A 16722-nucleotide genomic window follows, 5' to 3' on the forward strand; every position below is an offset into this window, starting at 1 on the left:
AGTGAATTGTCCTGGGTAAATGAGTTACTTGGTCATAATATGTAGTTTATCTGTGGGTCCTTGAAGCAAGAGAATGACCTGAGGAGTTGCAGAGTGTTTCCCTACAGGAGGAAACCACAGTCTACATGTGGCATGAGTCACGATTCCCGAGAGTTTGAATCAAGGAGGACATTGAATGCTTCTGGATGCCCTAGGCTGCGGAACACACAAAACTCAAGGCTTATCATGGCTTATTTGTAAGAGGTCTGTAGTTTGATCTTTTTTATTAGCATCCACGTCTGTAGCCTTCTTACATGTTACCCTGCAGAGAAGATTCTTAGAGTGCATCAATTATTTTGGTTTGAGGGGCTGGGGGTCACACCCAGGTGACAGTTTGGGACTCCATTTCAGGTAGGTCTGGAAGTTCTGCACAGGACTGGAGTCTCATGGGTTCTTCTCCACCCTCAGATTTGCGTGTTCAGTGCTTAGACTGGCTGTGGGTGAAATCCCGAGAAAGACTCCTGGCCACTGAGTTGTTGACAATGGAGCCTCTGGTGAGTAGCGACGCCTCCTTTTCCTGAAGCTACACCCCGAGTGCCATTAGATGGATGAGTTTTTCAAACTGGCTTGTATGTTCTAAGTGTAGTCAGGCAGTGTTCAGTCATCTGAACTCAAATTACTTTGCTCTAGGACTCTGGGATAGTTATCATGGGTCAGGACTAATCAGAATCTAATCTCGTTCTTTAATTAAACTTATGAGAGCCTGCACTAATCATACGTATTTACAGAAGAGATAAGAAAACTTCTTTTAACTTGTTCAACACTTGTCCTGATTGGCAAATAAAGATTAACTTGTTGACCGTCTTTGGATGTGCTGGGCTTAGGAGTTGGTGATGGCAGGTAGCAGGGCTGAGGAAGGAGCAGACCTTCCAGTCCCTGGAGAGTCAGAGGTTACAGCCTGTGATGTAAGGAATCCAGTGTTACACCACCTGGTGTGAGGCTGTTCAGTGTTGACAAGAGCAGAACACAGGTTTAGAACTAAAAGGGAATCATTTTACTTTTTCTCCATTTGAAACCTCTCACAATTATTCAGTATATATGCACTACGGAAGATTTCTGAAAAAGTCACCAAACTATCATTAGCATTCTTTCCCCAAATCACACATTTTATATACCTGTTAGTAATTTACCTTTTATTCGTATTTGATAACTGGAAGGAATACATAGGGAGGAGTATTTTCTTAATTGTTCTAAAAAGAAAGGAGAAAGACTAGAGTAGGTAGAATAAAATTAGGTTCTTTTATAGATTTTTTAAGAACTGGAGAAGACAAAACCAATAACTAGGCTTCTTTCATCCTTCAGCATGGAGACAAGATTAGATTACAAGAGAAACTGTGATTACTAAGGTCTAGGTCCCTGAGAATGTAGAGAGTGGGAGTCCTCCCATCACATCGATGGTCAGGCTAGGTCTGTCCTTCACTGCAGCCACCTGAGGTCCCAGCTTATGCTTCTGAACCATCTGACCTCAGAGTTTGTTATGAACACCTGTGTCCTGTAGTGTTAAGAGGAAACACCTCCCGGTACCAAGTTCTGTATGAATCTTGCTCACTTCTGAGGAATGCTAGGCATTCCTTCATAGGTCTTGATTGGTAGAATAATGTATTTCTTGTAGATTTGCTAGACAGGAACCACTTAATAGAAAAATACATTGGATATTTTAAAGCTCATAACAAGTTATTAAAGCAGTTCATATTTGGGAAATGAAAGGATCCCCTAGGGAAATAACTGAAGACAAAAGTCATGTTTTCAAAGTAGCCCATCATGGCTATTGTTTGTCTTGTCATGAATCTGTAGAGTTCCTTGAAATTATTAGGGAACAGAAATTGAGTTATGAATTTGCAAGTGAATACTTTATAATCACCTGTCTGGAAGTCCTAATTCCCAGGTTATTAAAAAATGTCCATGTCGTATTATAACACACTTCAAGTGATATTTCTGTGAAATAAAGCTTCATGACGTCAGAGTGTGTAGGTGTCTGTGAAGGTACCTGAAAGGCAGACACCAGCTCAGCGCTGGCACAGAACCAAGGGGAACCCCACACAGAGCGTGATCCTTTACCCACCCAGACTCCATCACTTCCTCATCTCAACCCTCCCACCCTGGACAGTGGTAGGGACTGCTCTGTCTAAACCAGAACATCCCTGATGTTTTAGGAATCAGTGACGTTTGAAGATGTAGCGATCAACTTCACCCAGGAAGAGTGGGTCCTGCTGGACACATCCCAGAAAACCCTGTTCAGAAACGTGATGCTGGAAAATATCATCCACCTGGTCTCTGTAGGTGAGTCTGTCAACACGGATGTACGTGCACATATGTTCAGTCCATTCATTCACTCACTGAACAGGCATTTAGATCAGCTTCCCTGTGTCCCACTCCAAGTCCTTCCTGATTCTTTGATAGTCCTCATAACTACTTAAAATGAAGACGTTTCCTTTCATGGCACTTTTCATTACCACACTGGAAAGTAATCTTGGTCACATTTCATATCTCTGTGGCTATTCAGTGTTTACACTCAGAACAGAACTGGGGATTCAATGGATATTTTAATGCATAAGTAAATGGATCAAATATTTAAAAAATGATTCTCTGTTCTGGTCACTCCATGAAGGCTTGAGACCAGAGTCGTGTGTATGACATAATTTTGATGATTCCTGTAAGGCGTATCCTTACTGGCTCCTGTTTGAAAGTAATATTCAGCCCACTGTAGAGTCTTTTAATCTTTCCCATTTGGAAAACACTGAGGATTCTGTAATCTCTCTTTGAACCTGTGCACAGGCATCAGCCGCTAGAGGGCCTCACTGTGTTTGCTCTGGATTTCCTCCTGGTCTGCTGAAGGACCTTGACTGTTTTGTCTGTTGAAGATGTTGCTGCCTGCACTGACCTTCAGTTATCTCTTTATTTTCCTCTTTCCCTTACCCTGGACTTGAGCACAGCAAAGGGTGATTAGCCCAGACTCAAAATCCAACACTTTTTTTTTCTTTTTCAAATCAAACAGGGTATCAGATCAGCAAATCAGAGGTGATTTCCCAGCTTGAACAAGGAAAAGAGCTGTGGAGTGAAGTAACAGGATGCCTCGAAGGCCAGAGTCCAGGTAAGAATCAAGGGCCTGTACTTCACTGCAAGAAAGTTTCAGTCAGTGTGTTAAATCCTTGGAAACACCAAATGAAAGTTTTATGAAGTGAGTATTCTAAACTGGAAGTGAGACATTGAGCTGAAATTCTTCATGTTATCATTCTTTGCATCTACCAGTCACAATTCATATTACTTCCTGCCATTTTTTATTCTTTGGGGAAAAGGGTGCTTGTGGACTTACTGCAGTTAAACTTTCACATAGTGATTCTTGTCCTGATTGTCCCATTTAATGTGTTTTCCATCATTTGCTGACCCAATGTCTCTCCACCACATTACATTTTTATATTTTAATCCTCTTTTTTTCTAATAGACAATGACTTTTAAAGTGTTTCTACTACCTGGAGTATTTCTTTATTATAAATTGTTTCTCCAACTAAGTGCTAGCTTTTGAAAGATACTCACATGGACCTTTGTGTTTGTTTACATTTCTATTTCCTTAATGCCATTCTAAAATCTATATTTTTTCCATTTCTTTAGATGGTGAAAGTCCGCTTAGACAAGAAATGATATTCATGCAAAGTGTCTACAGGAAGCACTTATCTCGCACCATGCCAATGGTAAGTTTCATGGGTGGAACACCAGTCATCCAAACGAAAGACCTGGCAGTGAGATAAGTTGGTAATTGAGCACAATTCCCTGTATGTAATTAAGTGGAGATTGAGCTCTTTCTAGGAATAGTTTTGGATAGGCTGAAATCAGTTAAAAAATTAATATGAGCTCAAAACCACAACATGAGACCTAAGAAAAAGTCAGTTGCACAAACATTGCTCATCTCCTAGTGTGTTTTTTTTTTTTTTTTTTTTTTTTTTTTGTGGTACGCGGGCGTCTCACTGTTGTGGCCTCTCCCGTTGCGAGCACAGGCTCCAGATGCGCAAGCTCAGCGGCCAAGGCTCACGGGCCCAGCCGCTCAGCGGCATGTGGGATCTTCCCGGACCGGGGCATGAACCCGCGTCCCCTGCATCGGCAGGTGGACTCTCAACCACTGCACCACCAGGGAAGCCTATCATCTCCTAGTCTTTAGAACAAACTGAAGTCTTCAAAATTAATCTGATATCTGGGTTGGGAAACTATAAAAGAGAATGTTTGTGCCTGTAGCAGAGTAACACAACATGTGTATGCAACTGACACAGGAAACATTTTAACAGGAGACTATAACTGACTGATCCTCTAGGGTGTAAATGTAGAGGAATGAATGTCTGTGTAGACGTGGGCAAACCAGGAACGGCTTCCTATCTCTTTCCCAAAGCAGGTTTCTCACACGCAAGGGGATCCTGTTGGATGGACTGATTTGAGTGATGAATTTACTCCTAGATCTTCACCTCAACATTCACCAATCCCCTTAGGAAGGAAAACTAATGTCAGCAAACAGCATGGAAAATCACTTAGTCAAGGGTCATTCCTTGATGGACAGGATCACATTCACACTAGAGTTAAATCGTATGAATGTCCTCTATGTGGGAAAGCCTTTAGTACATGCTCTAAGCTCAGACAGCACAACATGATTCACACTGGAGAAAAACCATATAAATGTCATGTGTGTGGGAAAGTCTTCAATCAAAGTTCCCACGTGAAACGACATGAGAAAACTCACACAGGAGAGAAGCCATATAAATGCTTTCTATGTAAGAAAACTTTCAGTCAAATCTCTTACCTTAGAAAACATGAGAAAATCCATCCCAGAGAGAAGCCCTATGAGTGTCATCTGTGTGGGAAAACCTTTAGTCAAAGTTCTGGACTTCGCACGCATAAGAAAACCCACAATGGAGAGAAACCACACGTATGTCTTCTGTGTGGGAAGGCCTTCAATCAAATTTCTGAACTGACTCGGCACAAAAGGACCCACACAGGAGAGAAACCCTACGAATGTCAGCGGTGTGGGAATGCCTTCAGTCAGCATGCAAACCTGAGACACCATGAGAGAACCCACACTGGAGAGAGGCCCTATGAATGTCAGTGGTGTGGGAAATGCTTCAGTCGTGGCTCTTCCCTGAGACGACATGAGGGAACCCAGCACTGGAGAGAAAGTCAGGAGGGCTCTCAGTAGACGTTCTGACCTGAGATGACATGGCGTCATACACGTGAGGAATGTGGATGGAACACCAGCCATAGCTTTAGCATTTAACCACACCAAGGTTCACACCCACTAAAGAAACTCTGTCTGTAGTCAACATGGACACTCGTTCAGGCATCACACTCCTCAGTCCAGACAGGCATCACCTGTGGATGTGGATCCGTACGTGACCTGTCTCTGTGGCAAAACCTTTAGTCATTGGCCTAATTTTAGGTAACTTAGCAGAACTCACTCTATAAATACAATATGGGTGTTTTCAGCAACAGCTCCCCACTCTAAAGACCCTAGAGCAGTGGTCCCCAACATTTTTGGCACCAGGGACTGGTTTCGTGGAAGACAATTTTTCCGCAGGTGGGGGGGGTGTGGGGTGGCATGGGGGATGGTCCAGGCGGTAACGCGAGTGATGGGGGCAGCAGATGAAGCTTGGCTCGCTCTCCTGCCACTCACCTCCTGCTGTGTGGCCACGTACCTGACAGGCCGTGGACCAGGTGTTGGGGACCCCTGCCCTAGAGACTTGAGCAGAGGATAACAAACCCCTAGTTCTTCTTTGATAATTATTGTTCAACACGAGCCAACTCCAGGTGGAGAGCCACTAAGACTGTAATCACTGTTAACAAACATTCAGCTGATCACCAGGCTAGATGCCCACAAGGAACTCCTCCAAAAAATAAACACCAAAACAAGAACGAAGATGTAAACTCTTGAGAAATACCCAAGTATGTTGAGCAACACCAAAGCATACTTATAAATAATTCATCCTGGAGAAGTGAATCAGTGTAAAGTCATGAGAAATTCTTTCTTCATAGAGCAACCTCTCTGGAACACGTGTGCTCAGACTGTACAACACACCCTCAGTGTCATGAAGGAAGAGAAGTCTTCAGTGATCACTTATTTCTTAGTCAACATTAAATTCTTGCACTGAGGATGCAGCGATCCTAAAAATCAAAGCGGAGCTACAGCTAGATTTCATATCAGAAAAATCTGGCCCTTTGTGTGGGAGGGGGAGCCTCTAAAAGAATCCTTAAGACACATTCAGGCAAATTGTGATTTGCGGAAATACCTCTTCATGAAAATGTGGCATAAAATGGAAAGTGAAGTGATCTAGCAATATAGAATTTAGAGTTTGGAAGAAATTAAAATTTGTGTATAGAATAATACTTGCAAATATTCAAACAATAAAGTCTGTGGCTAAAGCAACCAAGTGTTGGTGTCTGGTTTCCTTTGTGCCCCTGTAAACACAGGGATTCAGGTCTGCACCCTCGGAAAGTGGGCAGAGACTCGGCCCCATTCTCTGAGTGTCCCCTTTCTCCACAGCTCTTTCCACACAACTCAGCTCCACTTATTCCAACATCCCTCAACCCCATCTACCCTTTCAGGCCCTGGTGGTGACACAGCTCTGATCTTCAGCTCCACTGGTCATGTTTCCCAGAATGTCACCAACCTGGTCAGGCAAGGTCATGAGGAAGTCTCAAATACCTATCTAGTCCTACACTTTTTGAGGTCCCTCAACCTATGTCTGCAGATGGAAACCACATGGGGCTAGAGAGACAGGCATCTCTGCGCTCCCAGACCTCAGAAATCTCTTTGTTATTTTGTCCCAAAACCGCTGAATTGAGCTACGTGGATGAAGAGTTCCTTCCACGATCATACTCTCTATCTTATTCAGCTGATTCCTGAATTACACACCCAGCAGTCTCACTAAAGAGGAACCCACCCTTGTTACCCCCGCATAAGCTCATGGAATAGACCTCCAGGAATATAAAATGCCTGAAACTATCAGCCATCATGCAAGCCAGTTTTTAAAATAATTAGTGCAATGTGCTTTTCCCCAAGAAAAAAAAGAATGTCCTCGCAAAGCAGATCTCCCCACTTTGTCTGCAGGACTTGGAATGTTATCCTTTGACACACATCAATATTGAACATAAATCTCAAGGGAAATTCTTCCAGGATATCTACTGGGATGACTCGTGTTCTTGTAGCCCAATTCCCAAACCACAGGCCTGAGTTCACTTGCAGGAGCACATACAAGGATGATACTGATCCATCATTACTTTTCAAATCTCCACAAGGGATTCTGGGAAACAGGGTGAAAAACAATCTCCTGTGAGGAGGATGAGCAACCAATTCTATTGTCTATCTATTGTGAGAGATTTCTTTCCCCGGGTACAAAAGGCTTAACAAGGTCCTGTGAGCTTGGAGCAGCATAAAAGTCAGCTCAGAAAGAAAACTTTCCCCACGGACCCTTCCTCAGCCACCTTGGAAGCTGAATCTCAACCAGTGGGGTTTGTCCAGCACCCACTTTTCTGAGGTTCTACTGACAGGAGGAGCACGGCTGGATTTCAGGTTGGTTTGAAGTAAATTTGGTGTTCAGTTAATCGCCCAGAGAAATAGGACAGTGGTCAAAATATGTAGTGATACGGCTTTAGGCAATGGGGTAAAGATTCTTTAATTTTTTAAAATTTACATTTCTATTGTTTTTTTTTTACTGAGGTATCATTCAGTTATAATATTAGATAAGTTTTATGTTTACAACAGTATATTTCTATAAAGCAGAAACTAACACACCATTGTAAAGCAATTATACTCCAATAAAGATGTTAAAAAAAACCCATGAATTGTTAAGAACAAAACAAAACAATATATTTCAACTCCTGTACACCACGCACCTGCTCAGGACCAAAAACTTGGTTTCCGTCTGTTACCATCCTGTGGACCCATTTTACCAACTGGCCTTCCGCCTGCCACTTCCCCTCTGGTTTCTAGTGTTCTGTCTTGTGCATCTATGCGTTTGTTTTGGTGCCCTTTGGTTTCATCATTAATTTTTTTCTTTCTTTATTTTTTCTTGTAATTTTTTGGTATACCACATATGGGTAAAGTCATAAGGTGTTTGTCTTTTCTGACTCTCTTATGTTGTTAGCATGATACCCTCCAGGTCTCACCATGTTGTGGAAAATGGCAAATTTCATGTGTTTTGTGACTGAATAGTGTTCCATTAAATACCCACTACCTCTTCTTTATCTGTTTTTCCATTGATGACCACCTATTTCAAGGAGTGTACTGTCGCTGTTTTCTTCTATCACTTTTACAGTTTCAGGTCTTATATTCAAGTATTTCATGCACTTTGAGTTCAGGTTTGTATATGGCGTGAGTTTGTGACCTTGATTCTTTATTTTTAAGGGTAATTCTGAAAACAGAAACTGATACAATACATCATTCTTCACACTATTTGTTACAAGAAGATGAAAATTCAGAGGGCATGTAAATCAGCATTCTGATTTACGTGGGGAACTGAAACAGCACTTATCAAACCAAGGTGGGATTTTCTATAGGCATTGAAAGCCTAAATAATGGATTTGTTCATTCTTAGCTGAAACCTCTTTGTCTTCCATTAATAGAAACTAGATAAAAAAGAAACACTGGAGATAAAAGATTTAAAGCTCAGCTGTGAAGCTTCTAGTTTAATAGAGGAGAAAATGTTTCTCCTGAGTGAATTTGTACTTGAAAATGGCCTGCTCTGACGTCAGATGGGAAAGTCGAGTTTTCAAGAAGTAAGCAGAGTTTCCTTTGATTTTCAAATGCATGTACCACAATATTAAATACACCTTTTTCGAGCCTGTGCTCCGCAACGGGAGAGGCCGCAGCAGTGAGAGGCCCGCGTACCGAAAAAAAAAAAAAAAAAAATGCAGCTTTCTCGTCGCATAGTTATTTGTTCCATGTGGGGAAACGTTGTCTTTCTTTTTCTTGTCTATCTTTTATCAGGGCATGGATGGTGCTGACGGTTGCAGGATAATATGAGCGCACTTGATACCATAGGACTTGACACCTCACTGTGATTAAACAGTAAATTTTATGTCATGCATGTTTTACCACAGTAAAAATTGTGATTCTCAGAAAAAATAAGCATATGCAAAAAGGTTTAATTTTCTTTCAGATCATAATTATTCTTAAAAGTATGTACAGGTGTCCCACTAGTTTCCAAATGCATGATAACAATAAATCACAATGTATAAACCTTCCTCAGAGACAGGGTAAGAAAAAAGGGGGTAGATATCTTTCCTTGGCTACAAATGTCTTAACAGGGTCACGTGACCTGGAGTAGTACAACAGTAAGCAAGAAAAGGACCCTTCTCCCATGAACCTTTCCTCAGGCACCTTGGAACCCACACTGTGTCCACTGGAGTTTGTCCAGCACACATATTTCTGATGATCTACCAAGAGGAAGTACCCAGCTGGATTTCAGGTTGATTTGCTGTATATTTGGCGTTCATCTTGTTCCTCAGGTAACCGGGCAGTGGTAAAAATAATTATGGGCAAAGGATATGGATTCTTTAATTTCTTTTCAATTTATTGTTCAGTAGACTTTTTAATGAGGTATTTTTTGGTTATAATATTAGATAAGTTTTATGTGTATGACAATGAATTTGAACTCCTGTACCAGGCTGGATTTCAGGTTGTTTGATTTTATTTGGTGTTTAGCGTATCCCCTAGAGAAACAGGACTCTAGACGAAATATGTATAGATATGGCTTTATGCAGTGAGTCATGGATAATTTAATTTTTAATGTAATTTTTTAATTTTTCTACGGTATCATTGGGTTAGGATATTACATGTTTTATATGTATAAAAATATATTTCAACTCCAGTATGCCATAAAACTGATCAGCACCAAAAACTTAGGTCTTTTCTTCTGCCATCCTGTGGACCCATTCTCCTCATTGGCCACCCCCTGCTGCTACCCTCTGATATCCACTACTCTGTTGTGTGAATGTATGTGTTTGTTTTTGTGTCATTTGCTTTGTTCTTAATTTTTTTAACTTATTTTCTTTTTCTTTGTATACAGTGTTCCACATATGAGTGAAGTCATGAGGAATTTGTCTTTTCTAAATGTGTCTTCAAGACATTGTTAGAGTAAAGGTGATATGTAACCTTGATTGGTTAAGAAAAACCTCATCAAGGTCATGTGACCTGGGAGCAGACTCAAAGGCAGCGTGAAAGTGAACTTCCCCCACTGGCCTGTCCTCAGCCCCCTTCAAAGGTGCACCGAGTATCCAGCACCCACCATTCTGAGCATGTACTGACAGATAAGAGGTACACAGCTAAGATTCAGGTTGTTTGATTTAAATTTGGCGTTCAGCTTGTCTGTCAGAGAAATCCAACAGTAGACAAAATAGGTACTGATGTGGTTTAAGCAATGGGCTGCAGATGCTTTAATCTTTTAATTTGATTATTTTTGTAGGGTATCATTCGGTCAAAATGTTAGATAAGTTTTATGTGCACAAAAATATATTTCAACCCCAGTATACCATTAAATTGCTTAGCACCAAAAACTTAAGTTTTTTTGTGACCATCCTGTGGACCCATTTTACTCATTGGCCACGCCCATGATCCTACACTCTGATATCCACTGCTCTGCTCTGTGAATATATGTGTTGGTGTTTGTGTCATTTGTTTTCCTCTTTAATCTTTTTTAAATTATTTGCTTTTTGTATTTGCATTTAGTGTTCCACATATAAGTGAGTTCATAAGATATTTCTCTTTTCTAAATGTGTCTTCAAGACATTGATAAATACAAGGTGATACATAATGTTGATTGGTTTAAAAAAAAAAAACAAAACAAAAAACCTCACCAAGGTCATGTGACCTTAGAGTAGTATCAAGTCAGCATGAAAGGGAAATTCCTTCCTCAGCCACCCACAAAGCTGCATCTTCTCAGGTGGCGAGTGACCAGCACCCACCATTCGGAGCATCTACTGACAGAGAAGAGGTATCCAGCTGAGTTTCAGGTTGTGTGATTTAAATCTGGTGTTCAGCTAGTCCCTCAAGGAAACAGGACAAGAATAAAATTATGTAGTGATGTGGCTTTAGGCAATTGAGTATCAATTCTTTAATTTCTTTTTAATTTAATTAAAAAATATTTTTAAACTTAGGTATCATTCCATTATAATATTAGTAAGTTTCATGTGCACAGCAATACATTTCGGTTTCTGTGTACCATACACCTTCTCAGCACCAAAAATGCAGTTTTCCTCTGTCACCATCTAGCTGCCCCATTTTGTCCATTTTGCCTCTGCCCGTGGCTTCTCCTCTGATTTCCACTACTCGGGTCTGTGTATCTTTGTATTTGTTATCGTGTCAATTTTTGTCTTCCTTAAAGTTGTTTTTACTTATTTTCTTTTGTTTGTTAGTTTTCTGGGCTCCACACATGCGTGAAATCATGAATTATTTCTTTCTCTTAACACGTCTTCAGACGTGGTTAGAACAAAGGTGACAGATGATGTTGATTGGTTAAGCAACCCTTAACAAGGTCATGTGACCTTGGAGCAGTATCAGGTCAGCTAGGAAAGGAAATTCCCCCTTGACCCATCCTCAGTCCCCTTCAAAGCTGCATTCCTCCACCCACCTCCCTGATACTCTCCTGACAGAGAGGAGGAGCACAGCTGGACTTTAGGATAGTTTGCTTTAAATTTGTGTTCAGCATATCCCTCAGAACATGAAGTCCATAGTGAAGATATGTAGTGATTTGGCCTGGCAAGAGGGTAAGGTGTCTTTTTTTTTTTTTTTTTTAATTTATTTGTTTATTTTTGGCTGTGTTGGGTCTTTGTTGCTGCATGCGGGCTTTCTCTAGCTGTGGCGAGCGGGGGGTTACTCTTTGTTGCAGTGCGTGGGCTTCTCATTGCAGTGGCTTCTCTTGTTGCGGAGCACCAGCTCTAGGCGTGCGGGGTTCAGTAGTTGTGGCACATTGGCTTCAGTAGTTCTGGCTCACGGGCTTACTTGCTCCGCAGCATGTGGGATCTTCCCAGACAAAGGCTCAAACCCATGTCCCCTGCACTGGCAGGTGGATTCTTAACCACTACGCCACCAGGGAAGTCCCAAGATGTCTTTATTTTTATAATTTTATTTTTTAAATTGCATTAAATATGGTGTCAATACTAGATGTTTCATTTGTACAGTATTACATTTCAGATTTTGTAAACCTTAACACAGGCTCACCACCAAAATTTTCCTCTCCCACTGTAACTGCACATTTGACCACCTTTACCGTTGGGCCTTGGCCCCTGACGTTTCCTCCTTGGTATCCACTACTCTGTTCTGTGAATCTGTATGTTTGTTTTTGTCATTTGGTTTGTTCACCGATTTGTTGGTTTATTTCCTTTTTGTTTATTCTTACTATCCTACTCATGAGTGAAGTCCTTAGGTATTCACCTGCAGCCTCTGACTTTCTTCTTTAGCATCATAACAATACGTTCTATCCATGTTCTAGAAAATAACAAGATTTCAATTCTTTTTACAGATGAATAGATTTCCATAGAATATACATACTATTGTTTCCTTATCCCTTTGTCCGTTGATTGGGAACTATGGCAAGGAGCATATATCTTTTGTTTTCTTCTAGGAGTTTTACAATTTCAGGTCTTATCTTCAAATCTGTCATCGATTTTGAGTTGAGTTTTAAGTATGGTGCCAGATAATGATCTAGATCATTTAACTTCAGTAGCAGTTTTGAGAGCAGAGGCTGAAAAAATATATCCTTCTGAATGCTCTTATTACGTGAAGATTCAAATTGTAAGGAATTTAGCATCCTAGCATTCTGATTGATGTGGGGCACTGGATGAGCAGTTACGAAAACTTGGTGGGATTGTCTGTAGGCATCAAAAGCCTAAAAAATTATTCATTCATCCTCAGCTGAAACACGTATTTCACATTTTATTAACTAGGTAAAAGTGAGACACTGAGGGTGAAGGATCCAGAAAACAGTTCAGACCCTGCGCTGTGCCCCATCTAAGCTAGCAGAGGAGAAAATAATTGTGTTACGTGAATTTGTATTTGAGAACTGCCTTCTCTGGTGTCAGATGGGAGAGCCCAATTCTCAAGGAGTTATCAAACTTATGTTTGGTTTTCAAATGCCTGGGCGTCGATATTAAATGTGGCCTTTCCATAGCATAGTATTTCTGTACGTGTGGGGAAATCTTTTCTCACTCTTATCTATCAGATTGTGATACATGTAACCAAAGTCTCTAACTTTAGTCTTTCAAGGATGCAAATGCAAATCCACAGTTCTGCCTAAAACCTCTAACCAAGTCAGGGTCCTCATCTGTGGGTAGGTGTCTGGAGAGAATGGAGAAATGTCTGGGCAGAGAAGTCAAAGTATCAGAAACCTGGATTTCCTGAGTGGTCGTGAGCTTTCAGGACCCCATTTGTGTGGAGGGGGCAGGGGTGACTTGTATCAAGATGGCAGTATCAAGATAGACAGTTGTATCAAGATAGACAGTTTTCTCTTTCTTTTTACAGAGGAAATCCAAACAGTAAGATTGGCGAGAAGCACCGCGGAGGCGGGGAACATGGCCGGTCGGTACAGACAGCTGGGTCCCTGCAGACTCTCTCAAGCCCAGCAAGTGAGGAAGCAAAACCCGGGCGCAGAGAGGCAGGTGGCTCCACCGCCAAAGGACGAAGACCCCAGGGTAAGTGGAGGCAGGGACTCCGGAAACAGGGCTCGGGCCTGGAATATCTGGGTCCATAACTCCCTTGCCCAGCCCCATCCCAAGACAGCTGCCTTGGGGCCTCATCCCCAGGGAGACCGGGCCGTTCAGAGACGGGGGCCACCTGACCCCTCCTCAGTGTGATGTCTGGCCTGCTTCTATCCAAATCCCTCAATGGGGTCCTGTTGTGCACACTGAGAGCACCAGCCCCCCGTCCTTTGATGCTCCCTGGCAAAGGCTTTGGGAAGCAGCACACTGTCATAAATATCCTGGCGCCTAAGGGCCGTGTGCTTGTGTCCTGTCTGCAGAGCCAGTGCTCAGCCCTCCCCACCTGTCCTTGTGTTCACTGTGGACATGCGCCTGAGTTCTGCTGACTCACTCACCGTGTTCTCCTCCACCCACAGGTGAAGTGTAGGGACTGCGGAGCCTTTGGGCACAAAGCGAGGAGCCTCAGGTGCCCCATGAAGCGCTGGCACGGGGCCCTGGTCCCCCAGCCCTTGGGCTCCAAACTCGGCAAGGAGAACCTGGAACCACGGAAGCCGCAGGACCTGCAGACCCCCGGGACCCCTAACACGGCTGAGAGAGAGAAGGGTGAAAGGCAAAGGTGAGCAGTGGGGTGGGTGGTACCCAAGCTTCGGGCTGAAATCGCTGGGGACGGTTCCTCTCCTTCTCTATGCTGGGTGCCGAGCCATCTCGAGAAATGACAGGGAAAAGGGGGACACAGGAGCCAGGTTCCGAGGGGGCCACACTCAGGAGCTCAGAATATGCCTTGAAGTCACCGAGGGGTGTGGAGAACACATGCAATTTTGCACCTGACAGGCCCCAAAGCCATAGGGACAAATAGACAGGCCTTCCTGGGAAACCCAGGAGGGAACCCTGGAGTCGGGGGAAGGATGTGAGCCGGGGAGGAGTCTGCACAAAGCACAGGGATTCAGGTCCGGTGTCACCCCCAGACTTGGAAAGGGGCTGGGCCACAGCACCGTTGGTCCCAATTGCGACAAGGAAATTGGGTTTCTGCCCCTTAACGTGGTTTGTTTTGCAGGAAAGAAGAGCAGCAGAGGACGCTACTCCAGAGGTTTCCCAGGAAACCCCAAGGGCGGCGGCAGCAGTGCTGGAAGGAGGGGACAGAATCCTGCCGCTACCTGAGGGTCAGTCTCCTGGTTCGCGCTCTTTCTCCTTCTGCGGTAACCCAACTGGCCTCAGTCCCGTTCGGGGGGAGGGGGCGGGTCACCTAATTTTCCAACCAATGGGATCATTGAGAGTACTTCTCAGATGCCATTTTCCTCGGTTTCCTTGATGTTGCATTCTTACTTGCATGGCTGGCAAGAGTATGCTGTCTGGCAGATGGAAGTGATCTCATCAGCAGCATTCCAGAAGCAGAATCCTTTAAGTCAGAACACGAATCTGTAAATTGTGGTTCACCCTCCAAAACCGGCCGTCAAAACTTATTTTGCCATCAAAGTGCCTGCAAAACACCCAGTTGTGTGCAGCCCTCGGAAGGGGGTGTACAAAAAGCTTGTTTCCACTTACGTATTAACAAGAGACGTTGTTAAGCTCTTTCTATTTGCCTATTTGATGTATAAATGTCTCAAGGCGATACTGTAACTTTCTTTTTCATGAGCGCCACTGAGGTTGAGTATCTCATCACATACAATTAATTCCTATGAGATGGTTTTTGGTTAATTTTAATTTTTCCTGGATGGAGAGAAGATTCTCACGTCTGGCCTTTCTGTTTGGTCTTCTCCTACAGCATCCAAATACGCCCACGCTCCAGACATCAAAGAGGAAACCCCTCCAGGATCCAGATCTCCCAAGTAGGTCACCTGTCAGGAAGGACGACGGGAAATCCACCCAGCCTGCAGTGTCTCTCATCAGCAGAAGTTTGGTGCAGGACTCCAAAAGCAGCATCAAGGCCCCAGGCAAGAGACCTGCCCAGATCCCCATTCAGACATGTCTGAACCCCCCAAAGAAACCTAGACGCAGCCCCATCCAGACTCCCCAGAAGGGCCCTCTGACAGCAGATCTGGGGGCTTTCCAGGATCTCCCTCCTCCACCCAGTACAACTGGACGTGGACCCCCAGGGGCCCCCCAAGTCAGCAGGAAGACACCTGCCCAGGGGCAAAGCCTTGCCTTCCAACCTCCACGGGACAGATCTCGCCCCAACAGTGTCCAAGCCTGCACCAGAGACCGTCCTCCACCCGTCAGCCATGTTCCAGGCCAGCCTCTCAGGATGCTCTTCGTGAGAGCAGACAAAGGCCGCTGGAGCTGCAGGTACGTGGCGCCTCCCTCCTTGCCTCGTCCTGAGCGCTCGGCCCCTCCTGCTCAGATCCCTCCCACTGGCCGGAAGCCGGAGGGACACTGGGCCCCTGGCCCCCGGAGTGTCCTCTACGATGACCTTCGGGTGTCTTCCTCCTCTGAAGACAGCGACTAGGAGGGACACGCCAACGGCAGCTGAGACTCTTGTCCTGCAGCCCCAGGTGCCCTGGGTGACTGTGCACCCGGGAGGGCGTCACAGGAGCAGCTGTTCCTGGAGAAGCAGCGATTCCCCACCCCTGGTGGGCGGACAGAGGTGGAAACCCAGACAAGCCCCGGGGACACACCCGTGCCCGCACTGCACTTTCTCCTGATGGAACTAGAGTCATCCGTCAAATGGTGCTTATCACACTGGAATGTCAAGTTGTTTGTCTGAATCTATTTTGAGTAATTGAGGCAAATTCTAGGAGTAACTTTTAACTACTGTGTAAATAGGAAGCTATGGTAGTAATCTGTATTTGGCGCAAATGTCTGAACTTTTGGAACCTGGCTAAAGGGTCCAACGCTGTGCTTTGCAGAAGGTCAGCAGTGCCCCGTCCTGAGATGAGGCCCGTGGATTCTGTGGAGTCTTTCGCTGTCAGTCATGGTGGGGACACTCCCACGGCTCTGCCTCTTATGTTTCATGAAATGTTAGCATAAAGCTTTGTTTTCAAAATTTCTTTCAATTCTAATAAAGTTCTACCGTATGAG

At 43.8% G+C, this 16722-nt stretch overlaps 1 protein-coding gene across 1 annotated transcript; it reads left to right on the forward strand.

Moving 5' to 3' along the window:
* Positions 1 to 521: 521 nt before the first annotated feature.
* On the forward strand, positions 522 to 16150 carry LOC131747590 (putative protein FAM90A23). Its single transcript, XM_067022753.1, has 5 exons — positions 522 to 533; positions 2193 to 2339; positions 14124 to 14323; positions 14762 to 14867; positions 15470 to 16150. Exons 1-5 carry the CDS (start codon positions 522 to 524, stop codon positions 16148 to 16150), a joined length of 1146 nt encoding a protein of 381 aa, XP_066878854.1.
* The last annotated feature ends 572 nt before the right edge of the window (positions 16151 to 16722 follow it).

The sequence above is a fragment of the Kogia breviceps genome, chromosome 20 (genome assembly GCF_026419965.1).
Source record: "Kogia breviceps isolate mKogBre1 chromosome 20, mKogBre1 haplotype 1, whole genome shotgun sequence".
NCBI classification, from domain to species: domain Eukaryota; kingdom Metazoa; phylum Chordata; class Mammalia; order Artiodactyla; family Physeteridae; genus Kogia; species Kogia breviceps.

What these genes read in the sequence shown, in the direction of transcription:
- LOC131747590 (XM_067022753.1), top strand. An exon ending in GAGAAGGGTGAAAGGCAAAG is followed by an intron (nt 14,324 to 14,761) that starts GTGAGCAGTGGG and finishes TTTGTTTTGCAG; the next exon opens with GAAAGAAGAGCAGCAGAGGA. An exon ending in AATCCTGCCGCTACCTGAGG is followed by an intron (nt 14,868 to 15,469) that starts GTCAGTCTCCTG and finishes CTTCTCCTACAG; the next exon opens with CATCCAAATACGCCCACGCT.